At 40.7% G+C, this 27,181-nt stretch overlaps 3 protein-coding genes across 11 annotated transcripts; 2 read left to right on the top strand and 1 right to left on the bottom strand.

Moving 5' to 3' along the window:
* The first annotated feature begins 1,254 nt into the window (after positions 1–1,254).
* On the top strand, positions 1,255–15,610 carry Mi-2 (chromodomain-helicase-DNA-binding protein Mi-2 homolog). 7 transcript variants are annotated; one of them, XM_076443822.1, is made up of 19 exons: positions 1,255–1,557; positions 3,409–3,500; positions 3,583–3,705; positions 3,800–4,093; positions 4,180–4,473; positions 4,797–5,051; positions 5,132–5,294; positions 5,438–6,187; positions 6,793–6,962; positions 7,040–7,265; positions 7,667–9,211; positions 9,765–10,033; positions 10,564–10,655; positions 10,713–10,917; positions 10,984–11,253; positions 11,823–12,352; positions 12,558–12,843; positions 13,168–13,477; positions 14,090–15,610. In XM_076443822.1, exons 1-19 carry the CDS (start codon positions 1,521–1,523, stop codon positions 14,092–14,094), a joined length of 5,916 nt encoding a protein of 1,971 aa, XP_076299937.1. In that variant the 5' UTR covers positions 1,255–1,520; the 3' UTR covers positions 14,095–15,610. The 7 variants fall into 7 exon arrangements, with proteins under 7 accessions (XP_076299937.1, XP_076299940.1, XP_076299939.1 ...); XM_076443825.1 differs by having other exon boundaries at positions 1,257–1,557; positions 10,731–10,917; XM_076443824.1 differs by having other exon boundaries at positions 1,257–1,557; positions 5,132–5,285; positions 10,731–10,917.
* Positions 15,611–16,075: 465 nt separating this feature from the next.
* Pfdn1 (prefoldin subunit 1) lies at positions 16,076–17,877 on the bottom strand. Of its 3 annotated transcripts, none has more exons than XM_076443892.1 (3): positions 17,690–17,877; positions 16,808–16,923; positions 16,076–16,618 (listed from the first exon to the last, which is right to left on the bottom strand). In XM_076443892.1, exon 3 carries the CDS (start codon positions 16,604–16,606, stop codon positions 16,226–16,228), a length of 381 nt encoding a protein of 126 aa, XP_076300007.1. In that variant the 5' UTR covers positions 16,607–16,618; positions 16,808–16,923; positions 17,690–17,877; the 3' UTR covers positions 16,076–16,225. The 3 variants fall into 3 exon arrangements, with proteins under 3 accessions (XP_076300007.1, XP_076300006.1, XP_076300008.1); XM_076443891.1 differs by having other exon boundaries at positions 16,799–16,923; XM_076443893.1 differs by lacking the exons at positions 16,808–16,923; positions 17,690–17,877 and adding an exon at positions 16,717–16,781.
* A 59-nt stretch (positions 17,878–17,936) lies between these two features.
* On the top strand, positions 17,937–24,411 carry LOC143218580 (nardilysin). The gene is made up of 14 exons (XM_076443828.1): positions 17,937–18,289; positions 18,363–18,451; positions 18,521–18,723; positions 18,821–18,934; positions 19,003–19,198; positions 19,268–19,473; positions 19,539–19,709; positions 19,797–20,140; positions 20,344–20,844; positions 21,419–21,569; positions 21,638–21,771; positions 21,841–22,219; positions 22,866–23,382; positions 23,986–24,411. The coding sequence occupies exons 1-14, from the start codon at positions 17,937–17,939 to the stop codon at positions 24,153–24,155; spliced, it is 3,528 nt and encodes a 1,175-aa protein (XP_076299943.1). The 3' UTR covers positions 24,156–24,411.
* Positions 24,412–27,181: the final 2,770 nt, after the last annotated feature.

Raw genomic sequence — 27,181 nt, forward strand, 5'->3', positions numbered from 1 at the left:
ACTGGAAATGGTAGAAATTATATACACATATCAATGTGTATGTGTATATATATATATGTACATGTAGCTATCAATTAAATAAACGTTATCAGTCGTATCCTATATTGCGATATACTTACAAAAACATATCACCAGTATCAATCGTGTTTTAATATATCATAAACAACGAGCGGTAATAATTGATTTATATAATAATAATAATAATAATTCCAGTTTTATTTTGATCATCGAACTTGCATTGCGTTACCAGTCTGGTGTATCGACAACTGGAGAATGTCGAACGCGCAAAATCAATAATACATACATATGCATATTACGGCAATTTCTTAAATGAAGAATAAGCGGCGCATTCGGTAAAAAGTGATGCGCATCGATTACGTTCGGTTATCTAGTCTTTATCGAAAAGGCTGACACACGAGCTTGAAACGTGCGTGCGTATATAGATTACATTATAGATGGTCAGCTATTATAATTTCATCGGAAATTCGTACACGCACACTGCGGCAAACTGCAACTCTCGCTACATCGAACTAAAATGGAGGAATTCTCCGAATAATAAATCGTCCGTATCGTGATAGAAATGTTTTATTATGTATTTTTACAGGCGAGACGATCTGCGCTATGGCGTTTAAATAAACCAGATGCAGCAACTTCTCCAATAAAGTCACACGACTGATTCGATAATTATTTAAAATAAATTACAAGAAATTAATTCCATATATATACCAGGGATTCTCAACCTTTCCAAAAAAAAATTTCTCGAGTTTCCTAAAAATTGCATATATTTTCGAGTTATCGGTGAAACAATGCTCGAAGGAGGGTCTCATTAAACAAGAACAACAATAAGAAACAGGCAAGGGGGAGACGTGAATGAAATCAAGAAAGATATAGAGCTAATGTAACGAGCGACTCCATAGCTCAGAAGTCCATCGAGATTGATGAAAGAAAGGAAAGATGAAGCGGAGAGAAAGAGAGATAGAGGGTATATCTTTTCGAAAAAACTAAAAAGCATTTTCTGAGGATGCAGTAGAACCGTAAGAAAGGGTTCAGAGCCGAGGAAAAAGAAATAAATGCAACACGGTAGAGTGCCATTCGCGTAAATACATTCAGCGATTCAGTTACAGAACATGTTGTAACGGCGGGAGGAGGGGTAGGCAGGGGTAGGGGCAGAGAGGAGAAGAGAAGAAACGAACTCGAACTCTCTCGCACGAGCAGAGAGGGGAATTGAAATCGGAAAATAGTGGGGGAAAGAACGAGGAGAACCGACGAATAGCGCGAGAGAAGAAACGTTACGGCAGTAGGTGCACATCGGTGCACGTACGCGATAGACGAAGCGCGACCGCACGCCGAAAATCGAAAGAAACGGCGAGAAAGAAAGCGTCGAGTGGTGATCGGTGACGAGATCGAGCCTCGTTTAATGTCGTTTTCGTTTGCAAGGTGTCTTTCTTTCACGTGAGAACCGTTACTCTCGACCCGGTCTTTCGGAAGCGGCAATTTCCATCAATCCGTGGCTTTAGAGCATGGCGTCCGACGAGGAGGTGGACGAGAGCTACGCGGGTAAGTGCACGGCCACGCTCGCTCATGAATACTACCGGAAAGTTATGTGCTTCGTAGCACGCAGGACGCGCGCTTTTCGTACGATGGCTGCCATGTCAATCGGTCCCCATGTTACTTTTCCTTACAGTTGTCGTCTCTATTGCATTTACCATCCGTTCCTCTTTCTATTTTACCGGTTATTCTCCATAGTTTCCATGTCCAGCAATTATTCGGAGCGCTGCACGACGCCGCAACGCCGAATACATACCAATCTACTTTCCAACGAAAATCAAACTAATCCTCGAATTGTCAAATAATTCTCAGTCTCCGATTCTTAGATAAACGCGACGCGTTCCCACCTCGTGTACGTATATGTAGAAACGAGTGGAGTCATAGGCGGTTATAGGTTATTGTTTACATCGAACAGTTGCACGAATATATCGGAAATTGCATGGTTTACCGTGTCCCAAGTCGTTGTCAGCGTTAGAACGTATTTCTGTAGATGTTGTTCGTCTCGATCGCGCTATTGTTTATGAAAGATTTTCGTCAAACTTCCTCGAATGCTACGCATCGTTTCCAACGTTCATCGTGTACACGACTCACGTTCGAACAAATCATTTACTTTGTTAATCATTTAATCTGTTTTTACACTGGAAGCGCGATCCTCTTTCTCTTTCTCTCGGTGTGTAAGTATGCATAGTGAAAAAATTGAGAGGCACGCGCCCTTTGAACGCGCGGCGCGTGTTGTAGTAAAATCGCAATCAACTTTGGTTGTTCGCGAATGATTATTATCGATGCTCGCAGAAATTCTGCTCGATATCGAAATGCTTCTTCGATCGAGTCGAATTTCAAACGTTGTTTTGCACCTTTTGCTTTAGTTTTCCAATCATTCGGTATGCCTTTATATATAGACGAATCGTCGTGCACGTATAGATACATACATACACACGCGCACGTCTGTTCTCTTATATACAGGTGCGCTTATGTATACACACACATATAAATGTATACATGCACATCGCACGAGCGAGCGTAGAAAGAGAAAGAGACAGAGAACGAGAAAGAAAGAGATTCCATGTTCTGCAACTTTTTAATAATTTCGAAGATGTCGTGCGATCGAAAAGATTTGTTATTCTCTCTCACGATTCGTTCTTTTAGCGGAAAAGTAATATTCAGTAATTTCGAGTTCCGCTATAGTGTTGAACATGAATTATAGACAGCCAATGTGGTGTGAGCCCTTTTGAAGAAAATGGCGGACGCACATTCGCACAAAGCATTCACCGATCTAGCGAATTAGTCCGAAATCATTTATATCTTCGAATTAATTCGAACCCGGCACCGATATTTCTTCCTAACGATGCTTGATTATGCATGCTCCATTGTATTCGTCGAAAACTCCGGCGATTATTCCGTTTTTACCAGGTTGATCGATCTTTATGAATATAAAAAAATTCGTTTCTTTGCAAACCTTGCTATTGATTCAGCGATTATTAGTATGACGTTGCTCGGCGCACAACACTTCGATGAGACAGAACTTTCAATGGTTCCCGGCCGATTTTCTGTCTCGTTACTAGCATTTTCATGTTTATTTTTATTTTCGTTTATATCTGTTAAGCAGATATTGCTGTCGCGATAGAATTCAAGGTCAAACTATTGTAACTACAATGGTTTCCGAATAAACATTAATTATTGCCATAAAAAATTTAAGTAATGCATTTCAATAGAAGTGTATACAAAAGTTGTATGTATATGTATATTGTATATAATATTTTTGGACAAACAATGTATAAACAACATAATTTTTTACAAGGCCTCCAAGCATTATACCAGTATCAAGTATTGGATATTTATTCTTGTATGTATTAATTTTAGGTGAAGATGATTTAGATGAAACCGGGGGTCAAGTATCGAATGTTGGTCAGCCAGTGGATGGATCGTCCGATGCGGAAGAATCTCAGAGATTAGTCAGTGAAACTTTAATTACTCTGTTTTAGTAGCAATTCTTAGCAATCCTAAGCAATTGCGTAACAATTATTTTGAATGTAGGAAGAAGATGACGATTATGAGCCCGAGGAGAGAAAGAAGAAGAAAGGGAAGAAACGAAAAGCACGTAGCGAAGACAAGAAGGGGAAGAAGAAGAAGAAGAAGAAGAAATCTGATTCTGGAGATGTAACTATTTTACTTAGATGTTTGTCGGTACTGTAAGAATCTGTGTCGGTATCGTACACTAATAATTTTGTGGTTTGTCTTATTGAAATTACAGGAAAGTGACTTCGGAGGTGGCGGTGAGCCAGGTGACGTGGGTGGAGACGACAGTGACTATGCAGGGAATAGAAAAAGCAGAAAATCATCGTCGAGAAAATCATCTAGTCACACAACACCAGCTCCTCCGAGTCAGGAACCTACTACAGGCATGCCAACTATCGAAGAAGTTTGTAATACTTTCGGATTGACAGATGTACAGATCGAATACACAGACGCAGATTTCCAGAATTTAACGACATATAAATTATTCCAACAACACGTCAGACCTCTTCTAGCTAAGGAAAATCCAAAGGTAAATATTGTTTCGTCAAGATCAGATGTAAAATCACATATTCTTCGAATTATTTAATCGTCGTTCTCTGTTGTTCTACGATATAGGTACCAATGTCGAAACTTATGATGTTGGTAGCCGCGAAATGGCGAGATTTTTCTGAATTGAATCCTCACACTCAACCGGACGCGGACGTGTCGTCCGCTAACGTAGACGAAGATAATAGAAATTCAAGGTCGAGTCGCGGTGGCACGGTACAAGAAGGTGAAGACGAAGAGGACGACGACGAAGATAGCGATAGAAAACGAAAATCGAGAGGATCGAGGGCTAAGAAGGGAAAGAAAGCTTCCAAAGTACCCACGCTGAAAATCAAACTCGGAAAGCGTAAACGAGGAAGCTCGGTAAAGAAATTTTGCCACTCTTCTTGAGGAGGTAGACTCGTTTCCAGGATTGGAAAATAAAGATGGGGTTTTTCAGTAGTGAAAAGCGCTAGGTAAAAGATCAATCTAGGTCCTATTTTGACGTTTACGAGGCGTAATTTGCATTATTATTATGAAATTACGCTGGAAACGAGAGACTACCTCCTTAACATGTTACTAAGAAAAGAGAGATCTTCTTTGTTCATTCGAGATATTTCATGTTGACAATTGAATTTGTTAATGCTACGTTTCGCGAAAGTAATACGTTAATCGAAGAATTGCTGACTTATTACGTCGTCGTTTAGGACGAGGAGGCAGAAGGCAGCGCAGCCGGCACCGACAGAGATTCCGACATGGAGTTCGAGCAAATGTTGGCCGATGCCGAAGAGCCATCCGGCGCGGACGGGGTAAGTAAAGGGGCTGCCGAAGAGAGCGGTGTCGAACCCCCGGCGGAGCCACCCGTCCGCAGGAAGGCAAAAACTAAAATTGGAAACAAGACGAAGAAAAAGAAAAAAACGAAAACCACGTCGAAGTTTCCGGATGGGGAAGAGGGCCTTCAGGTATGGTCGCACCTGTTTTCATTAAACGCTATTGTAATCTACTTCCTTTCATTTTCCGGTAACCGTATTTTTTTATACAGACCGATCATCAGGACTATTGCGAAGTATGTCAACAAGGCGGCGAAATTATATTGTGCGACACGTGTCCCAGAGCGTACCATCTGGTATGTTTAGAGCCCGAGTTGGAGGAGACACCCGAAGGAAAATGGAGTTGTCCTCATTGCGAAGGAGAAGGTATTGCAGGTACCTCCCTGAGAGTCCTACTCCTCGCATCCTTCCCCACGTGATCGTCTAGCGTATAGCGTCTAGCGTCTAACCGTCTAACCGTTTAACGTTTAACGTCAATCGATCGGTGGACCGAGATTTTATGCGTAACCCTGTTTTAGGCGCGGCGGAAGATGACGACGAACACATGGAGTTCTGTAGAATATGTAAAGACGGCGGCGAATTGCTGTGCTGCGATAGTTGCACCAGCGCGTATCACACGCACTGTTTAAATCCACCGCTCTCCGAAATTCCTGACGGTGATTGGAAATGTCCGAGATGTTCTTGTCCACCTCTATGCGGCAAAGTCGCCAAGATTTTAACGTGGAGGTGGAAAGAATGTTCGGAAACGCCGTCGGAGGAACCTTCAACGAGTAAGGCTGCTCCGAAGCAACGAAAAATGCGGGAATTCTTCGTAAAATGGGCGGACATGTCGTATTGGCACTGCGACTGGATCACAGAGTTACAGCTGGATGTTTTCCATCCTCTTATGTTCCGAAATTACTCGCGAAAGTACGACATGGACGAACCGCCGAAGTTGGAAGAGCCGTTGGACGAGAGCGATTCTCGTGTGAAACGATTGAAGGAACAGGACGGTGCTACGAACAGAGACGAGTATAATTTAGAAGAACGGTTCTATCGTTACGGAGTCCGGCCAGAGTGGCTCGTGGTGCATCGAGTAATTAATCATCGGCTATCGAGAGACGGCCGCGCGACCTATCTAGTTAAGTGGAGAGAGCTGGGTTACGATCAAGCTACCTGGGAAGACGAACACGAGGACATTCCGGGGTTGAAACAGGCGATCGAGTATTACTTGGATCTCAGGGCAGCGAATTGTTGCGACGGCAGTTCCTCCCGAAAGGGCAAAAAGGGTGAGAACAGTCGGTTAATCTACACTACCGCTCCAAAGTATCCGGACAATTTTTCCCTACAAAACGTAGTTTCAGTTAGTAGGACAAATATTTATTTTTATATACAAATTATACAATGAAAATGCAATAATATAATTTCTATCCACAAATACAAAATCTAGTGGAACGGTTTCGGTGCTTGAAAGGATTTCAAGTTTCACTTTGTTTCATTTCTAAGGTGCAGAGCGAAGTCGGAGAATGTTTCGATACAACTACTAATAATAAAATACTAATAGAAAGATTGCCGCGATTAGTGCAAGCGGTAATATCCAATCGCGCTGAACACGTCGACGAATCTTGTATTTAATCTTAGTCTAATACTGGCAAGGTTCCACATAGGTAGTTTTTAACTTAAAACGTTAGATATTCCATAAGAAAGTGATAAAGATCGATTTTAGTCACTATTTTAGATTCTCAAGTAACTTTTATGCGTTGCTAATGTTGCTATTACACATTCCGCAAGTGTCCGGATACTTTTGAACGGTAGTATATGTCTCTTTCTTTTCTGCATTGCGATCGGCTTCGATCGTCCAACTAATCGTGTACGTTGTTTTACGGTTGGCTAGGCAAAGGTAAAAAGTCGAAGACCCGCGAGCTTATCGACGACGAGGAGAGAACACCTAAAAGATACACTCCGCCGCCCGAGAAGCCTACCACCGATCTCAAAAAGAAGTACGAACGGCAGCCAGAATATTTGGATCAGACGGGAATGCAGTTGCATCCTTATCAATTGGAGGCAAGTATAGTCTTCCGAGTACATAATATTTATTTATAGTAATATTTCTTCATCTCATCGTTGACTCTGTACCGCAGGGTTTGAATTGGTTGAGATACTCGTGGGGTCAAGGTATAGACACTATTTTGGCGGACGAGATGGGTCTCGGGAAAACCATCCAAACCATAACGTTTCTGTACTCGCTGTACAAGGAAGGCCATTGCAAAGGACCGTTCTTGGTTTCTGTCCCTCTGTCGACCATCATCAATTGGGAGCGTGAATTTGAAACCTGGGCGCCTGATTTCTACTGCGTCACATACGTCGGTTAGTATACGTGGATGTTGCATACACATCATTTCTATAAATTAATTCTTGTGTACTCAACCAAAATGTATAGATTATTTTAAACCTTTCTGTACTTAACCCTTTGCACTCGAAGATATTTTTACTCGAAAATTAAACATTTCTTCCGACTTAGAACATTTCCATACCCCATGATTTTTAAAAATTTTACGGATATAAAATTAGTATGATACCTCATACAATACAATATTAGCGAGTAAAGAATGGACATTCAGAGAAATTTTGCAATATCTTTCAGAGGAACATAAACAATTGTTGAAAGAAATACAGTAAATGGGTACCCGGTTGACTACACAACGGTGTGTTTAACATACTACGTATAAATAATCGATAATTACCGATTACGAACTTTGTGCTTGCAGGTGACAAGGACAGTCGTATAGTGATTCGCGAGAATGAATTGTCCTTCGAAGAGGGCGCTGTACGCGGCGGTAGAGCGTCAAAAATCCGCTCGTCTCAGATCAAGTTCAACGTGTTGCTTACTAGTTACGAATTAATTTCTATCGACTCGGCATGCTTGGGGTCCATAGATTGGGCCGTGTTGGTGGTTGACGAGGCGCACAGATTGAAATCGAACCAGTCCAAGTTCTTCAGGCTTCTGGCATCTTACAACATCGCGTACAAGTTGCTATTGACAGGCACTCCGTTGCAGAACAACCTGGAAGAGTTGTTCCATTTGTTGAACTTCTTGTGTCGCGACAAATTCAACGATCTGGCCGCGTTTCAGAATGAATTCGCAGACATTTCGAAGGAGGAGCAGGTGAAGAAGTTGCACGAATTACTCGGCCCTCACATGTTGAGGCGATTGAAGGCCGACGTGTTGAAGAACATGCCGAGCAAGTCGGAGTTTATTGTTCGCGTGGAGCTGTCGCCGATGCAGAAGAAGTATTACAAGTATATTCTGACGAAGAACTTCGAGGCGTTGAATCCGAAGGGGGGTGGCCAACAGGTGTCGTTGTTGAACATCATGATGGACTTGAAGAAATGCTGCAACCATCCATACTTGTTCCCATCGGCGTCGCAAGAGGCGCCGACCGCGCCGAACGGTAGTTACGAAACGTCTGCGTTGATCAAAGCGGCCGGCAAGTTGGTGCTGCTCAGCAAAATGTTGAAGAAACTGAGGGACGACGGCCACAGAGTACTGATCTTCTCGCAGATGACGAAGATGTTGGACATCCTCGAGGACTATCTCGAAGGAGAAGGTTACAAGTACGAGAGAATCGACGGTAACATCACGGGCGCCCAGCGACAAGAGGCTATAGACAGATTCAACGCCCCCGGCGCTCAACAGTTCGTTTTCTTGCTCTCGACTCGCGCGGGTGGCCTGGGTATCAATTTAGCCACGGCCGACACTGTAATCATCTACGATTCCGATTGGAATCCGCACAATGATATCCAAGCGTTCAGCAGAGCGCACAGGATCGGCCAAGCGAACAAAGTGATGATCTACCGATTCGTCACTCGTAACTCCGTGGAGGAACGTGTCACCCAAGTAGCCAAACGGAAAATGATGCTGACGCATTTGGTTGTTAGACCCGGAATGGGCGGTAAAGGTGCCAATTTCAGCAAACAAGAACTGGACGACATCTTGCGATTCGGCACGGAGGAGTTGTTCAAAGAGGAAGAGGGTAAAGAAGACGAAGCCATTCACTACGACGACAAGGCTGTCGCTGAACTGTTGGACAGGAGCAAGGAGGGTATCGAGCAGAAAGAGAACTGGGCGAACGAATACTTGAGCTCCTTCAAAGTCGCGTCGTACGTTACCAAGGAAGGTGAGACGGAAGAGGAGGCGGACACGGAGATTATTAAGCAGGAAGCCGAGAACACGGATCCTGCTTATTGGATCAAACTTCTGAGACACCATTACGAACAACAGCAAGAAGACATTGCCAGAACCCTCGGAAAAGGTGAGCATGTTCAAACGATAATGTACTAGGGCTTGTTACTTTCCTTCGAAGGTCGAGGATTTTGAAGCTTCGAAGATTCGGTTTCAGAAACTTCGAAGGTGATGAGTAAACCGCGGATCTTTATGCATTCATGGCTCATAGAAATTTACACACAGGCTGTTCACATTAAAAAAAGAATTTTATTTCTTTCCACTTTTTAAAAATTTGTCTATAAAAATTGGAAATTCGAAGCTTCGAAATTCGAACTTCCATAGTAAATTATTAGAGGATTAAAAGAAACGGAGTTTCGAAGCTTTGAACTTCGAAATTTCGCTGCTAAGTTATATTTGATACAATTATAGACACTCCTACATTTCGACAAAATACGCCACCACAGCTAAAAGATTGATTAAGTTACAACTTCATACGATTCGGACACTTCGAAGTTCCCTTTGTTCCTTCGAATGTTCGACGAGTCGAAGCTTCGGAAAAGTAACAGCCCTATAGTGTACGCGAGCAGGTGTATCGTTTATCGTTCATCGTTTAAAACGGCTCGGGTTTGAATCCGTTTCAGGTAAACGAGTACGCAAACAGGTCAACTACAACGACGGAGTGGTAACTGGGGAACAAGGGACAAGGGACGATCAACCTTGGCAAGAAAATCTGTCTGATTATAACAGCGACTTTAGTGCGCCGAGCGACGACGACAAAGAAGACGACGACTTCGATGAGAAGGGCGACGGAGATCTATTGTCTCGCAGGAGCAGACGAAGATTGGAGAGGCGGGACGAGAAGGATCGACCTCTGCCACCATTGCTCGCTAGAGTCAACGGAAATATCGAAGTACGTCTACTTGTTCGATTTGAATGGACTCTGTTTTAAAGGGTCCGCCAATAGGGACGCAGTAAAGTAAATGCAAATCAATTTATTATTTTATTTTGAACTTTGATCTATGCCATTTATATGTGTGAAAAATAATGTTCACCACAACTGGTTTTACAGACGTTGATACGATGGTCGAAATTTTCGATGACATTTTTTAACATGGTCGGTTCAATCGCATTTATCTCGGCAATAATGTGTTTTAAGTCTTGGATGTGGTAGCTGGCTTATTGACGTAAACTTAGCTCTTCAAAAACCCTCACAAAAATGTCGAGGGGTGTCAAATCGCATGAACGAGCGGGCCAATTCACATTTCCATTTCTTGAAATTAAACGTTCACCGAATTTCGACCGCAACAACTCGATAACTTTTTAACACGGTCTTCAATCAACAAAAGGCTGTATAGATGACAGAAAATAAACATCGGCGGACCCTTTATAATCGAACATTTACGCTAAAATACGAACGCTAACGCTACTGGTTCCCTTTAGGTGTTGGGCTTCAACGCCAGACAGAGGAAGGCATTCCTAAACGCGATCATGCGTTACGGCATGCCGCCACAGGATGCGTTTAACTCTCAGTGGTTAGTCCCTCGCTCAGAATACAATTCTCAGTCAGTTAATTTAAAGTACTGTTAAAGTATATTGTCGCATTTTAGGCTGGTGCGAGACTTGCGTGGTAAATCGGAGAAGAACTTCAAAGCATATGTGTCGCTGTTCATGCGACATCTTTGCGAGCCTGGCGCCGACAACGCCGAGGCGTTCGCGGACGGCGTACCGAGAGAAGGCCTCAGCAGGCAACACGTTTTGACGAGAATCGGCGTTATGTCGTTGATCAGAAAGAAGGTATGATTCTTTATAACATGAACCGTGACGAGGTTCTTTCTTTTTTATGAAACCGTCGATTCGCAGGTTCAAGAGTTTGAGCACATCAACGGGTACTACTCGATGCCCGAGATGATTCGTAAGCCGGTTGAACCGGTGAAAATGGAACCCGGTGGTGATGCGGCAACCGGAACCAGTAGCACCAGTGCCACACCAGCCACTTCAAACGCCCCTAGTCCAAGCCCTGCCGCAACACCTACCCCTATGTCCGCACCTGGAACCGCCGCGGATGCTGCTAAAACAACTTCCGATGCGGTTGAACCGAAAGAGATTAAGGAGGAACAGAAGGATAAGGAGGTTCGTCGTGCAGCTTTGTGTCGCGCCGTTGAGAACGGTTATCAATAGACTGCGGATTTTATGCATTCAGTGAAGAGATTACAAAAATTTAAGCATGTGTCGATATAATTATTTTCAAGTCTTACAATCGTTGAAGAAACTTTTTATTTTGTATAAAGATTCGCAGTCTAGTTACGTTATCAGTTATTCTATACAGTAAGTTTTCGACTTACGCGGATTCTTAGAAACGAATCCGAAAAAGAATTTCGAACTGTAAAATTCGTTTTTTTTTTTGTGACAGAAGTGAAAATAAGTGTTTGATTATGTACAGCGTAGGCGTTCAGCTATTTATGAGTGATCAATTTTCCATGTACATAGTTTGTTTATTTGAATTATCCTTTCAAATGAGTACATACATATAGTACAAAGCAGATCGTATTAATAACCTTTCAGCAGTGGCGCTCAGGCACTATTCGACTTACGCGGAAAGCGCTGGAACGAATGAACCGTGTTCGAGGACTTACTGTAATATTGTAGTACACAGATCCGACGAGAATCTTGCGATAACCGAGAGGATTATTATTTTTTAGAGTCCGGAAGTGAAAGATCTGAAGGACGAGTCGAAAGATTCCAAGGAAGACGAAGAGAGTAACACCGAGAAGGACAAGGACAAGGAAGACGTGAAGAAGGAGGAAAAGGACACGGAGACGGAAACGTTGGACAAGGAGAAAGATAAAACGGAGACCAAGGACGAGAAATCCTCGACGAAAGACGAGAAGTCCGAGGGTAACGAGGGTAACAAACCGAAACAAGACTCCGAGGAGGATGTGGTGATCGTTAAAGACGACGAAGAAGAGACCGAAAAACGCGAGGAAAAGGACAATAAGGAAAAAGACGTAAAGGATTGTGATACGGAGGTGGTGAAGCCTAAACGAAAGTTCATGTTTAACATTGCCGACGGTGGGTTCACGGAATTGCACACGTTATGGTTAAACGAAGAGAAGGCTGCGGTGCCTGGTCGCGAGTACGAAATATGGCATCGAAGACACGACTATTGGCTTCTTGCCGGTATAGTTACCCACGGTTATGGCCGTTGGCAGGATATCCAGAATGACATCAGGTATTACGTGGTTCCACGGTGCGTCTACTGTGCGGAGCACGAAAGAATTGTAGCGGGAAGGGAACGGGGCAAGAAGTCTGACACCACTCAGATGTCCTTTCCGTACCTCTTGCTCCGTTCCCTTCCCGCTGAAATTCTTTCGTGCTCCGCACAGTACGTGTTAGCTTGATATTATCTCTTATTTAATAACGCCTCCCTTTCGCAGGTTCGCCATAATTAACGAACCGTTCAAGATGGATGTAGGCAAAGGAAACTTCTTAGAAATCAAAAATAAGTTCTTGGCTCGACGGTTCAAGTTGCTGGAGCAAGCGTTGGTGATCGAGGAACAGTTAAGAAGAGCCGCGTACCTGAACCTGACACAGGATCCTAACCACCCTGCGATGAGTCTAAACGCGAGATTCGCCGAAGTCGAGTGCCTTGCCGAATCCCATCAACATCTTAGCAAAGAGAGTCTTGCAGGCAATAAGCCAGCAAACGCTGTGTTGCACAAGGTCAGTTGGATCTGTACGACAGACGAGATAGATCGTTGATCGGTCGATTAGTCATTCGTAGACTGCGGATGTTTATGCAATTTTCAATTTTTGTAGAGAAATTTTACGAAAATGGTATGAAATAAAATCCTATTTTTAATGGGAACAGTTTTTTTAGATCAAAATCAAGTGAAAATCTTACTAAATTCTGTCGAATTTTATATTGTAGCATTTTTCGAACGTTTTCATAAGACATAAATGCATAAAGATCCGCAGTCTAGTCATTAGCGAATCGGTCAATCGGTTATCGTGGAAGTAATCGTTTGACTGTGTCGTTTTGTGCAGGTACTAAACCAATTGGAGGAACTGTTGTCCGATATGAAGTCGGACGTGAGTCGTCTACCAGCGACTCTGGCTCGCATTCCACCTGTTGCACAGAGACTTCAAATGTCCGAGAGATCGATATTAAGTCGTTTGGCCGCGACTGCACCCGGTGGTAGCAGTTCCCAGTCTGGACAAGCAGCTCTATTAGCACAGCAATATCCCGCAGGTTTCTCTAGCGGTCAGTTGCCAGCTACTTTCGCGGGGCCAGCCAATTTCGGCAATTTCCGACCACAATACTCAGTACCGGGTCAACCACCGCAGGGATTCACAGGTTTGTTGAGGACAAGACAAGGATACCTGAAACCTGTTACTTGTCCCATAATTACGAAAGTCATAATTAGACTGCGGATCTTTATGCATTTGTGGCTTCCGAAAATTTTCAAAAAATGCCAGAATATATCCTTCGACAGAATCTAGTCAAATTTTGATATATTTCGGATCTACAAAGGCTACTACCACTGAAAATAATATCTTATTTGATTCCCCCTTCTCTTAAATATCGTCCTAAAAAATTGCAAATTGCATAATTATTAACCCTCATCCGACCCTCATTTCACGGGAAGTCCATTTTTAACATATTTGTTAAAATCAGTTTATACTAAAAGATTCGTCACTTAAAGACGCGCAAAGAGGATATTTTCGTCCAGGCCTAATAATTTCGAAGATATTCAATTAAATGGATTTTTCACTTTCAGGGCTATTTTTACCCAGTTAACATGAATAGCCGCAAAAAATACATGTCAAATATTTTTTTCAGTTCTATATTATACCAAAACTTGAGTAACCTCCCTTGTTAGACCACTTTCATAGTTATGGGCGCATTTGTTTGAAGCATGTGTAACAAGAGTCGATTACTTATCGGCACAATCGATTTCTGTTTCAGCTTGAAGAGTGAACGGTTGACGAACAGTGGCTCAATCAGAATAACACGAGGTAGCACGGAACGGAACGCTGCTTTACCTTGACACGAAATCGTCGTGTACACTGTATTATTTTTCGTGAATTACGATTTCTAGCTGAATTTTCATTAGAGATGCTACGATTGAGAAGGAAACGTAATAGGCGACACGTATTACACAAGACACGGGTGGGCGCGTAATATCTTAACATCTTAAATTACATTGATTCTTGTATTTATTACATGTAAATTCGGCGTTTAGCATCGAGGTTTTCATGTCTTTTTCTTTTTATTGTTGTATTTATACGTACGGTCTCTGCAGAAAGACGCGTAAATTATTTTCTTAGGATTCAATCAAGAGCATAATTTATATTTCTTCACTGACCGGTGTATTGTCAACCTTTACAAATCTATTTAAGAGACGAGTAGTTTTCACAATTCGCGGAAATCATTAAGTGTTCTCCGGTTAATAATAAGATGCGGTAATTTTAAACGGCCGTTTGCATAATTTATTTGCAACGTCCTGTTAGTTTCATCGACGATTTAATTTTGGGATCACATGCTCGTACAAAATGGCGAAAACCAACGACAGAGTACAATGGCAATCATTTTAGTTAAGACTGACGTTGCAAATTGTATTCGAAAGAAAAATAGAACAAAAAATTAATTTCGCATACCGCATACCGACTGCTATAATGCATGGGTTTATAAAATATACACGAAAACTCTCGGTCGAGTTCATTATTCCCCTTCGCCCAGAAAATTTTCTTTTAATTGTCTAATCTAATGTGAAACGCGAATCACGTGCGAATCATGAAGGTGTCAGAGACTCAAAATGAATCCGTTTGATACTTAAATGTAACATTACACATTGTGTATGAATCAATATCTTATACATATAGAGAATATACATTTGACATCGCAGGAAACGATTCTTTTTCTCGGAATGCACGAGAGAAAACAGCGAAGTAAATAAATAGGTTTTACATAATCTTTGTACATACTGTCGTTAACATTCTACTTGCACCGTATGCCGATACACGCATACGTAACACACATAAACAGACACACACAGACAGAGTATCATATAGTAATCGATAAGTAAAAAAAAAAGAAGCGGAAGCGCGTGTCATGCCCCCATGCATTATGTTAGTATTACGAGCGATTAAATGTAATTAACGACGTGGAACTACGTTAACTGGTCTTTGAGCAAGTATATTAATTGTTCAATCTTTTTTACCCCGGGGTCCGGAAAATACTAGAGCATTTTTTAATTTCCTTTTTTGTCTTAATCAATTCTGCCAAAATTACTGCGTTGGCATATAATATGTTTTTAAGGGTAACTTTAGGTCTTATCTAGCTAAGAAATTTAAACGAGAGCGTGAACAAGAATGAGAGCGAAAGAGACGAGTGACTGATTAAGTATAAAGTAAATCAAACTACGGAAAATCGTTTGTTGTATGTATTAATTCTGCTGGAATAAATGAATAACAATTAGAAACGAAACTCCTTGCAATTTTCTCATTCAAAGACGTCTATGTCATCTATACAGGGTGAGTATCGTAACATGACGATCTCAATTAACTCGTTAAATTATTTGTTGTACGAAAAAATGTTCAAACAAACACGTTGCATCTAATACCTCTACTCTGTTCTTTATTACTAGACATCGGACAAAAATGAGTAGGTATAATTTAGAACAGTAACAACAACATTAGAAGAATTTAAAAACACTGTTATATTATTTTCAACCTATTAAAACATATTAGGAAAGAAAACAATTTTCTATTTCACTTCAGTTTGTTGCAAGTCAGGTAAAAGATTTTTATTTTACATAAAGATCCGCTGTCTGTTTATTACTTTGCTAGTTTTCTAAGTGGAGTTCTCAAATTCGGATAGATTATGAAATTCTGTATAAAAAAGTATTACGTTGTTTGTACCAGCGAATAAAATCATATATTATCAACCATGTTCAAATGCAGAGTCATTTTATTCGTCTCTTATATTACAAATGATAGAAAACAGACTTGTTGTGAATATAATCAACGAACCGATGAAAGAATGCAGATCTATTGTAAAGTGCTTTCGAAATAAATAACGGCAGTACAAAGAAACCGAGCATTAACCAGATGTATCTTTATTCTGCTTTTGATGGATCATTTCTCTAATGTTGTTCTCGCATTCTTTAAAGTTTTTCTGCAAGTATATTTTGTTGTTGACTAAGGTCTCCATTTTTTCATCTGCTGTCTTCGTTTGCTTATCCAAACCCGCTTTAATATTTTCAACATCGTCTAGGAGGAACATTCTACCTACGGACTCGTACGTTTTAGTATTCTCTGGATACGAGGTTATTTCTTTCAGCGTAAGGTCAGCGAATAGTTTTGATCGTTTTAATTTTTCAATCTGCATATCCGCTAATTTCAACTTTTGCGTGGTGTCGATCATTTTCTCTTGAAGCTGAGAGAACGCCTTCCTTAATCCCTCGTCCGGTTCCCTTGCCATTTTCTTTCGATTCTACGACACCAAGAAATAGGTTAGCATGCAGAAATACAGAGATCGTTTATATTATCTATAATAGTATCATTCAATGTAATAAACAAATTTATCCGTACGCCGAATTAGCTTAGACTGATTCTATTCGATGTAGTACAATATATGAAAAGTAAATTTAAAAGATTACAAACAAATAAATACCTTCTTTACCTTACTAGCGTGAGTAGCGTGTCGACGAGAGAAAACAGAACTTTGTATGAGTAAGTAATCTGTCTACTTCAACCAATCCTTGTATGGAATTGCTATTTTGCAGATATTGCATAAATCTATAACAATTTCAAATTTTTCTGTAGAATTTCATCAGCGTAAGAAGAATACCTCTAGCCTGCTCTAGCCCGATTATGTTTTTCTAATCGCGTTTCGCAGTTTTTCTCGATACTTGTCGTTATACTAGGAGAATATAAAAATCAAAGATATATCTTTCAGAAAATATGTATTGCCGGAAATTTTTTCACAGCAAATCGAATTGTTGCATTGTCATATTTTCCTAATCCGATACTCCAATTTTGGCGCTAAATTGTCCGAACCTCCGAACGAATAGAAATGTTTAGGGCTGTGTTTTATGAATTCGAAAATGATTCGAAAGCACACATATATATATACATATATATATTTGTCAGTGTTATATGTATATATATACTCTCTGATATATATATATATATATATTCAATTTAGTTTCTATTTGGTGCAAATACAATTTTTATTTTGCATAAAATATTCAATATAAATTTAATAACAAATGTAATACAACAATTTGTATGTAATAATTATTATTAGAAATTTATTGTTAGACGTTTATTTGCAATTAGCAATAAATAATTTACGGAAGGAAACGAATTCTGGCGCCATCTACGGCAACACGGTCGAGCTACTTTGCCAAATAGTGTCGACATACGAATGTTAGATGGCGCCACCGATCAATTCCCAGAGAACATTTCCCTCCGATACGATTAATTTATTTATCGTTAATGTTATTAATGTCTGTCAACGATATCGCCGTAGTAATAATTAGAAGAAGAATGCATTGCCTACCTCATTCGTTTGTATCACAACTCCATTTGACTCCATTTTCTGCTAGCTTTAGGAAATGTTGACATCGCTGGTACGGTACGCATCGTTGATAAATAGAGTCCTACGTTTCTTTGATTAAACTTGATTAAACTTTCATAGATATTTCTAAGATAGAAGATTATTGTATCGATCGATAGAAGTACCGGTACCAGATTACAAAGCAATAATATAAGCGATTTGGCGACGCATGGTCAATGGTGAATGGTAAATGGTAACACGTTTGCAAAGATTCTTTCTTTTCGCAACGAAAAATAGAAATTTTCTCAAGGTACCTCAATGCGGCATTAAACGAGCGCCGAGCTTAACGATAATGTCGAACAGATATCTTCAGACTCCACCAGAGAAAAAATTGAAAACAATCAAGACGTCTATCGATTCGACCAAGAACGTGACCACCTCCACCGAACATAACCTCAAGAACGCCAACACTATTCTTATTGACAGTATGAAAACTGAAAATATCAATGAAAACATCCCAAGTGATGTCACAGCAACATCACCAGTAAAAGCCATCAATTTAGACGTACCCATTAAATCGGGAAACGATAAAAAGGATTACAGGTAATGGAAAGGCTTACACCTAACAGCTGTTTTTTCCTTCGCTTATACAATCATTTCTTTCTCACTCTTTTAGGGTAATACAATTGGAAAATGGCTTGACAGCTTTGCTGATCTCGGATATGCATTCTCTGGCTTCTGTAGATTGCAACGGCGAAGTAAAAGGTAATGGATACTTTGAGAATCGAGCCAACTAATATTACGTTTAGCTGTAACCGCTTGTTTTATTATCAGCGAATGCAATATCTAGCGACATCGAGAGCGAAGAAGATGAAGAGGACGACGAGGACGATGAGGATGAAGAAGACGAAGAGGACGAGGAGTCAGAGTGCGAAGGAGACGACGAAGAGGAAGACGAAGAGGATACAGAAGACGATGAATTGGGTGCAAAGGATTCGCCCTCTCATAAGAAACGGGTGAAGAGAGAAGAGAAACTGGTATTTTCACTTGGAACATACAATTTCAAGTATATTCTATGTAAATACGTGCGTTGTTAATATTCTTAGAGCGCAGCTACGCATATTTCTTACGTAGGCAGCTTGTGGATTATCTGTGGGAGTAGGAAGCTTTAGTGATCCTGCAGAAATTCCTGGTCTAGCTCATTTTTTGGAGCACATGGTCTTTATGGGATCGTCGAAGTATCCACAGGTATTGAGCGTGATTTTGAAACAAGTTCGATTTCAATGTTAATTCTTTAACATTCTATACCTTTGTAGGAAAATGATTTTGATGCATTTATCAAAAAAAGAGGAGGCTCGGACAACGCTTCCACCGATTGCGAAGTAACAACATTCTACTTTGAGATACAAGAGAAGCATCTTTTATCTGCTCTCGATCGATTCGCTCAATTTTTTATCGAACCATTGATGAAAAAGGATGCTATAAACAGAGAACGAGAATCTGTAGACAGTGGTACGTGACAACCGGAACGAAAATAATCGTTTCGAAAGGATGTGGAGTAAAGTTATATCTATTCTACAGAATTCCAAATGGCTTTACCTTCTGACACATACAGAAAGGAGCAACTGCTTTGTAGCTTCGCGAAACCAGACCATCCGGCGTCGAAATTTATGTGGGGCAACATAGTGACGTTACGCGATAATATAGTCGAAGAAAATTTGTACAAGGAACTGCACAAGTTCAGGGAACGTCACTACAGTGCTCACAGAATGAAGCTGGCCGTACAAGTAAATATACTATCTACGCTTCTCCTCCTATTTTGAACAGACAAAAATCCTAGAAATTTCCACAGGCTAAATTTCCATTAGACGTGCTGGAAGACTATGTGAAACAATGTTTCTCAAAGATACCGAACAATGGATTACCCCCGCATGACTTTACCCAATTCAAAGGAGCAAATTCCTTCGATACATCGAGTTTTCGAAGAATCTATAAGATCAAACCCGTAAAAGACGTTTGCACGGTACTGATTGCCATATCTTTGATTAGCGGTTCGCCATAAACTCCATCTACATCGACTAGGTTTCTGTTTTTACTTTTGTTTCTACAGGTAGAACTAACGTGGGCGATGCCTACCTTGCTCGACTTGTACAAAGGTAAACCGAACCAGTACGTGTCGCAAGTGGTCGGGCACAAAGGAAAAGGCTCTTTGATCAGTTACTTGAAGAAAAAAATGTGGTGTCTGAACATGTACATCAGAGAGGGGGACAGCGGTTTCGAACACAGCTCTATGTACTTGTTGTTCGGCTTGACGCTCAAGTTGACCGAGCAGGGACACAAGCATCTGCAAGAAGTACTGAACGCTGTGTTCTCCTATATTAATATGATACGCAGGGAAGGGCCTCAGAAACAACTGTACGACGAGTTCCACAAAATAAGAGAAACGAGCTTCAGGTGAATAGCTACTTTTTAGTAATTTGTATTGTGATAAATAGATTGCAGATCTTTATGCATTTATGGCTTACTAGCTGCTCTTTTGATTTATACACGAAGGGGAAACATCAATTTTATTTTTAAAAATAAAGTAATGCTAGGTAGTTAATGTTATTTTTATTAATTTCTAAAAAGTTTGTTCCACGTTACCTTTACGTTTTTAGATATCGGGACGAAGAACCACCGGTCGACATTGTGGAAGATCTATGCGAGAACATGCATTATTTTCCGCCTGAACATTATATAACTGGTAACCATTTGTACTTCGAATACAATCCTGAAGATATACAAGCGTGTATGGACTATCTGACTCCGGACAACGTGAACATTATCATTTCCGATAAGAAATTCAACGACGAAGAATTTGAGAAAGTCGAGCCATGGTTCAAAACGAAATACACGGACACAGAGATACCGAAAGAATGGGTGGAATGCTGGCGCGTTATAGATCCATTCCCTGAGTTCCATTTACCATTGCCGAATGTGTTCCTTACCGACGACTTCAGTTTGATCTCTATACCAGCAGAGGTTCCTAAATACCCTACGAAAATCTATTCGGATCGAGTGACCGAGATCTGGTATCGGCCCGACCCCAAATTTCGTTTACCCGAATGCTTTATGCACTTTTATATTTTATCACCTGCGGCTAGGTATTCGCCAAAGAGGTGAGCTTTCACAAATGTACAAGCAACGTCACTGAAACAACATTGTTAACTTGTTTAACGGGGTAGACTTGTTTCTAGGATTACAAGGGTGCGGAATGCGCCTTCTCATTTCTCGACAATACAAAGTGGTCTTGCAGTAGTCAAAAGCGCTAGGTAAAAGATCGTAGGCGTAATTTGCATTATTCGGCAGTATGCAGCTGTCGCAGCTTTATGAAAATAGCTACATGCGCAACTTTATGCTTGCAAATAATGAAAATTACGCCTCGTAAACGTAAAAGTAGAATTATTGAGGGCGATTGTGGCCTAGATTGATTTTTTATCTAGCGCTTTTGACTAGGTCTGTTACTTTACTTCGAAGTTCAAAGATTTTGAAGCTTCGATTTTCGGAGCTCCGTAGTAAATTATTAGAGGATTAAAAGAAACGGAGTTTCGAAGCTTTACTTTTGAAGCCCTACCTTTGACTACTGAAAGACCCCATCTTTACATTACCGAGAAATGAGAAGTCGCATTCCGCACCTTTGCAATCCAGGAAACGAGAGTCTACCCTCTTAAAGCATTGGTGTTTGACTTACAGCGCCGCCATGATGGACTTGTATATTTCGATATTGAATCATTTGCTAGAGGAAGAATTGTTCCCTGCAGTAGACGCATGCCTTGGTTGCGAAATCTACACGGGTGATAAAGGTATCATCGTGGAAGTGAATGGGTTCAATCAGAAAGTGCCGGTGAGTAGCAGCGAATTATTTTTCCTTTGTACTAGCCTACCTCGTCTAACAAAACTGACTGTTTTCAGTTGCTGTTATTTACAATTGCCAAGTACATTGCCGACTACGCGACACTGTTAACGAAGGATCTGTTTGACGTGATCAAGAAGGATTTGACCAAGCTCTACTACAATAAATTCTTACGGCCTAACAAGCTAGCCGAGTATGCGACAAATCATACTTTAGCTATTATAATAGTGCTTTAGCTCTAGTTTTACGAATTGTATTTCAGCGACACAAAGCTGTCCATTTTGCTGCTGTCCTATTGGTCACTGAATGCGAAACACATGGCCCTCGGCAACGTCGAGTTCGACGAGTTCCAAAATTTCGTCAAGCATCTGACCGACCATGTTTACATTCAAAGTCTGGTGCAAGGAAATATGACGAAGGACGACGTTGTCAAGAACGTGCAGAGTTTCGTCGACACATTGAAATGCGGACCGCTACTGCCCGATACTATGCCGCAGATCAGGGTCACTCAAATACCCATGGGTTCTCACGTCTGTAAAATAAGGAACTTTAATAAGACAGACGCGAATTCTGTCGTTTCCAATTACTATCAATCCGGTGTGACGTCTACGGAATTGTCCGTTATAATCGAACTCCTAATTGTAAGTACAGCGAAGCAACACGAGTACAGTAATGTCCGATTGTAAGTCATTTCTCGGTTCTGGTATTGTGACCTAGATCAAAGTTTCTACCGTACGTAGAAAAGGACAGCGAAGCTCGAGAGGCCACGGTCGTTGAGAAGTGTAAACATAACTAATCCAATAATGAAACTTCTTTATTTTTTTATGGCTCTTTGACCAACATATTCGTGACATTTTTCTAATGATAACGATACCAAATATGATATAATTCCAGAAAGTTTTCGACGCGAAGAAGGACAGCGTATGGGGAAGAAAAAGACAAAGCATTTCTCATACGTTGTTCGTCCTCGCGGCCGAAACATTCATCGGTGTGATGTTCATTTGGTATCGTTTTTATTAGAGAAATGCCACGAATATGTTGGTCAAAGTCCCATAAAAAAATAATGAAAAATAAAGAAGTTTCATTACTGGATTAGTTATGTTTACACTTCTCGACGACCGAGGCCTCTCGAGCTTCTTGGACCCTCGCAGGGTATGCGCCCCAGTAGAATGGACAGCGTAGGGACATAAAGTCAAGCTTTCAGCCGGTCTTAAAGTCGGACATTACTGTATGCGAATTCCGATGTCGAACTAATTCGCTCGATGTCGTTGATATTTCCGATCTCAGATGATCATGGAGGAGCCGTTGTTCCATCGGCTGAGAACAGAGGAGCAACTAGGCTATGACGTGTTCTGTCTTGCCAGGGATACTTGCGGTATCCTCGGCTATTCTATCACTGCCTGTGTACAAGCGGACAAGTTCGTTACGGAACACGTGGACAGTAGGATCGAGTCTTTCTTGATCGCCTTCAAGGAAGGTCTGGAGGCGATGAGCGAGACGGAGTTCGAGACTGTGAAGGAAGCGTACACCAAGCAGAAACAGTGCGCCGATATAACCTTGCAGGACGAAGTGAACAGAAACTGGGCAGAGATCTCGACGGCCGACTACATGTTCGACAAGATCGAAAGAAAGATAGTTATGTCGGAGCACATCAAGATCGAGCAACTTAAGGAGTGGATAGAGTCTCATACCATCAATGGTAGTAACTCTAGGAAGCTGAGCGTGCACGTGGTTGGAACTCCGAAACCAATCGATTCCAAGAAGAGCAACGAGATCATCGACTCACGCGATACAAAAGGAAAAGGTAAGGCCGCTGGTTGACTAGGCCTATTTGATTATTAGTAGACTACGGATTTTATGCATTTATGTCGAAAATGGACACATACAATTTAAAGCAGTCGTCGAATTAAGAAGATTTAAGGACATCAGTATATTAATTTCAACTTAATAAAACAATTAAAAGAAGAGAGACATTCCTATTTGACTTCTGTGTCTTGCAATCAATGCAAATATTTTTTATAAATGCATGAAGATCCGCAGTCTAATTATTAGACTAGGGAGTTCCAACTTATTCCCCTCCGAGAACCGCAAGGTCCCCACCGTTCGAACTTCTTCCCACTACTACATACTGCCGTAGAGTTAGTGAGGGAACGAACGAAGTTCGACGGTTACAGTGTATGCGTGTTCTGCTATACATATAACGATGAAGTCTAAGAGTGGAGAAAGGCGCATTGAATAGCTCGCGAGCTAAAAGTTGGAACTCCCTGTTCCACGGCAACGATGAAGTCTAAGAGTGGCGGAAGTACCTAACCGGGAAAGAAGCCGCGAATTTTCTTGGAATGTATGCACGTCGAAAAAGTTGAAAGGCACGATAAAGCGTGACTCTTCGCTATTTTTTCTTTTGTAGACGGAGAATCGGAAACGGACTCGGAGAAAACTGGGACCGCGAAGTACCCGCTCGATTACATTTCTAGCCCGGAGTGTGAAAAGGACACGTCCACAGTGAATTACATCACCGACGTACAACAGTACAAAAGTCGACTGTACACTTACCCTGTCCAGCACATTGTCTCGTGATACGAACCTTTATTACATTGACATACGTATCGATGCGTACACGAAAAATATGTCACGAGTTTGATTAGCACATCGAGTAGTAACAGAATTGAATAAAAATGCAATCGATATCGTGGCCGTTGCCAATTGTCGCGCTTCTCGATACAATTTATATGCGCGCTTCAGTGTCTAGGGAACAAGAAATATCTCTCTACCGAAAGCAAGATCATGTTAGGTCTGGTTTTTTTTTATATAGTTCTTTTAATCGTATTCAAGACATGACAACACGTTTCAATAAATCATTATTAACTTTCGAAAATGTCAGCCAACCATCTCCGAGAACCTCTCACACGAACAGCTTTCTTACAAAATTTCACTGAAAGTTTGTTTCCATTACTTCGAACAGTGCAGTGTGTCCTGCAAAGCGTTTTTCTCTTTAACAGACGATCAGTGGAACCTTAACCGGTATACTTTGCATCTGTGTTGTGTAATCGCGTTTCTCTTTATCTCTCTTCTTTTGTTTTCTTTTTCTTTATACATGAAAGAACAAAGGTAGATATACATATGTATATATATATTATTTTTTTTTCTTTTTTTTGTTTGAAAAAAAACAAACTTAAACCATCTGCCATTGGAGAAGCTTCTCTGCTCGTTCGAGATAAAGAAAAAGGGATTCCTCTTTTTCGTTTCCCGGTGTACGGTTTCGCTTAGTGTTCTATATAATTTTCCTCTGATCGAAAAGAAAAATGCTATTCAACCAGCAGAGTGGTAGCGTTCCAAACAACAGATTCACACGAAAATATGTCGATGCAATTTGAATACTCTAAATTGTTTACAACATCCATTAGAAGTGCATTTTGCATTTAATATTTCGAATAATTATTGAATATATTGGTTTCTTTTCGTTTGTAGTATTATAGAATTGCCACTACATTTATATAATGATTACCTCCTACGTTCCAAATATGTATCTGCTTTAAGAGTACCTTTAAATGTGATGTTTTTTTTTATTTTAAGTTTTCGTTAGCTTTATAATAAATTCTCGGTTGCCTCGTGTTCTCGCCAGCACTGATTCATCGTCCATTTTATCATATTTTTTGTATATAATTAATGTGTGTTTCTTCCGATCTAATACGGTTCCCTCCAAAGTATTCGACGACGTATAGAAAATCGTTCTCGACTCTCTGTTTCTCTTTTGTCTCTGTTAATACACGAATCATTTTACACGGATTTTTCGCGCACGCTGCTTTCTCTCTTTTACAGGTTTTCCTTCAACTTTCGCATCGGTCTCGACACGTTCGTTCAATTAGCTCTTTTGTTCCGGTTTACCAAAACTAGCAAAAGCATAGAATCAGCTCTGCTCGACACTAGACACGAATGGGGTATATGTTACAACAGTAAGTTACAAGGTAGAATAATCCAACAGGAATACATCGATGTGACTGTATGTATGTGCGTGTGTGTGTGTGTACTTGTGTATGTGTCGGAGAAAAATGCTGGGGCCAAAATGAGTCGGTTGTCTGCAGCTCTACGGAAGCTTTTCGGACACACAGTCTACTTTACGTGTGTCTGTAAACGAATCAACTAACAGGGCTGTTTGTCGGTTTGCTTTTTCCGTTCTTTCTGCTGATTCTGCTCGTTTCGATTGCGTTACATGCGTACATCAGATGCATAGCGATGATGACGAACCGTCTAGTAGTTGAATAGTAGTTTCTGTATCAGGCAACAACGCGACAATTTACCGACCCATGTAATTCAAACATGAATTGTTAGCAGGACCGCTGACAACGCGCGTAAAGTGTTCCTTCGCTCTTTCATCATCGCAATACCATCTCTTTTATTCGGGGAACGAGACGTCCGTGTTTCCCTTTTCTTTACACGCACGATCAATCGATCACTTTGTCCCGGTTGGTTTATTTCTCTTTTTGTTGCTGTTGTTCTGTTCTGTTACCGTTTCGTGTAGGTATATAATTACGGGGGAAAAAAACAAAGAAAAGAAGAGAGAGAGACACTGAAAACGAATAAGAAACGTACCACGATTAGAAATTTGTTACGACACAATTACAAAATGGTCGACGTCCTCTGTACGGACTTTTTTTTTAAACATCTAATCAATCGAGTCGCATTCCCTTTCTCGTTTAGCTGTGAAAAATAATAGCGGAATATGCACGTGTGTGTTATAGTAATATTTAATAAGAATATATAAGAACGGGGCCCACACATACGTTTGCAGCTACGTCGATAAGTGTTTATGTTCTCGTTTTTTTTTATTCTCCATTTAATTCGTTACGTTGCCTTTATTTTTTTTTTTTTTGTTGTTTTCTTTCGCTTTATTGGATAGCTTTTTTTGTCCTTTTCGTTATTATTTAGGTTTAGTTATCTTTACTTTTACTGTCTTTGCTACCGTACTTTGAATATATCTCGTTAATAGGTAATGCAAGCGAGGAAGAAACTATGGTAAATGAGAAACTAAAAAATGTACGCGTTTCGAGCATCACGTAACGACACGTCGTCCCTTTTTGATCGTATCCCCGACGTATTTGTTTTCAGAAGAGAAGTCAGAAGAAACATCGAATGTTTTCTGTAATGCCCATTAGTTGCTTGCTTCTACGGAGGTTTACGGGCGAAACAATAGAATCGTGAACGCGTTTACGCACCGTCTCGTCAGAGTCGTCATACTTGTTCCTATCCCTTCTCTTCGTTCTTTCTTTCGATCTTATTCCTCGCTTTCTATTTTCTGGTTTTTGTCCTTTCTCGCAGCAGCGCGACAGCGCAGCAGCGAATACCATTCGAAAGAAATCATTGAAATTAAACGATCCGCTCGATTTTTCTCGTTTTTTTTTTTATATAGATATATTCCTTCTATGTATATGTACATATTATAGTTGTGTGATTCGCCGCGAAGAATACCCAGAACTCTAGCACAAATTGCGATTGCAAAATCAAACGGTGAACAAAAATAGTCGGCTAACAATAATAGTGGAAAATGAAAGAGAAACGAACAGGTAAATAATAATAAAAGACGGAACTGAAACGGCGTAGCAGCC

Source organism: Lasioglossum baleicum, chromosome 20 (assembly GCF_051020765.1).
Source record: "Lasioglossum baleicum chromosome 20, iyLasBale1, whole genome shotgun sequence".
Lineage (NCBI taxonomy): Eukaryota > Metazoa > Arthropoda > Insecta > Hymenoptera > Halictidae > Lasioglossum > Lasioglossum baleicum.

Bases quoted from the DNA above. Each gene is read 5' to 3' on its own strand.
- Mi-2 (XM_076443819.1), top strand. From the start codon at position 2,904: ATGCATGCTCCATTGTATTCGTCGAAAACTCCGGCGATTATTCCGTTT. The intron at 2,959-3,408 runs GTTGATCGATCT...TATTAATTTTAG, and splicing joins GATTATTCCGTTTTTACCAG to GTGAAGATGATTTAGATGAA. The intron at 4,094-4,179 runs GTAAATATTGTT...TCTACGATATAG, and splicing joins TAGCTAAGGAAAATCCAAAG to GTACCAATGTCGAAACTTAT.
- Pfdn1 (XM_076443892.1), bottom strand. From the start codon at position 16,606: ATGGCAAGGGAACCGGACGAGGGATTAAGGAAGGCGTTCTCTCAGCTT.
- LOC143218580 (XM_076443828.1), top strand. From the start codon at position 17,937: ATGGTAACACGTTTGCAAAGATTCTTTCTTTTCGCAACGAAAAATAGA. The intron at 18,935-19,002 runs GTATTGAGCGTG...ATACCTTTGTAG, and splicing joins GATCGTCGAAGTATCCACAG to GAAAATGATTTTGATGCATT. The intron at 22,220-22,865 runs GTAAGTACAGCG...TTCCGATCTCAG, and splicing joins TTATAATCGAACTCCTAATT to ATGATCATGGAGGAGCCGTT.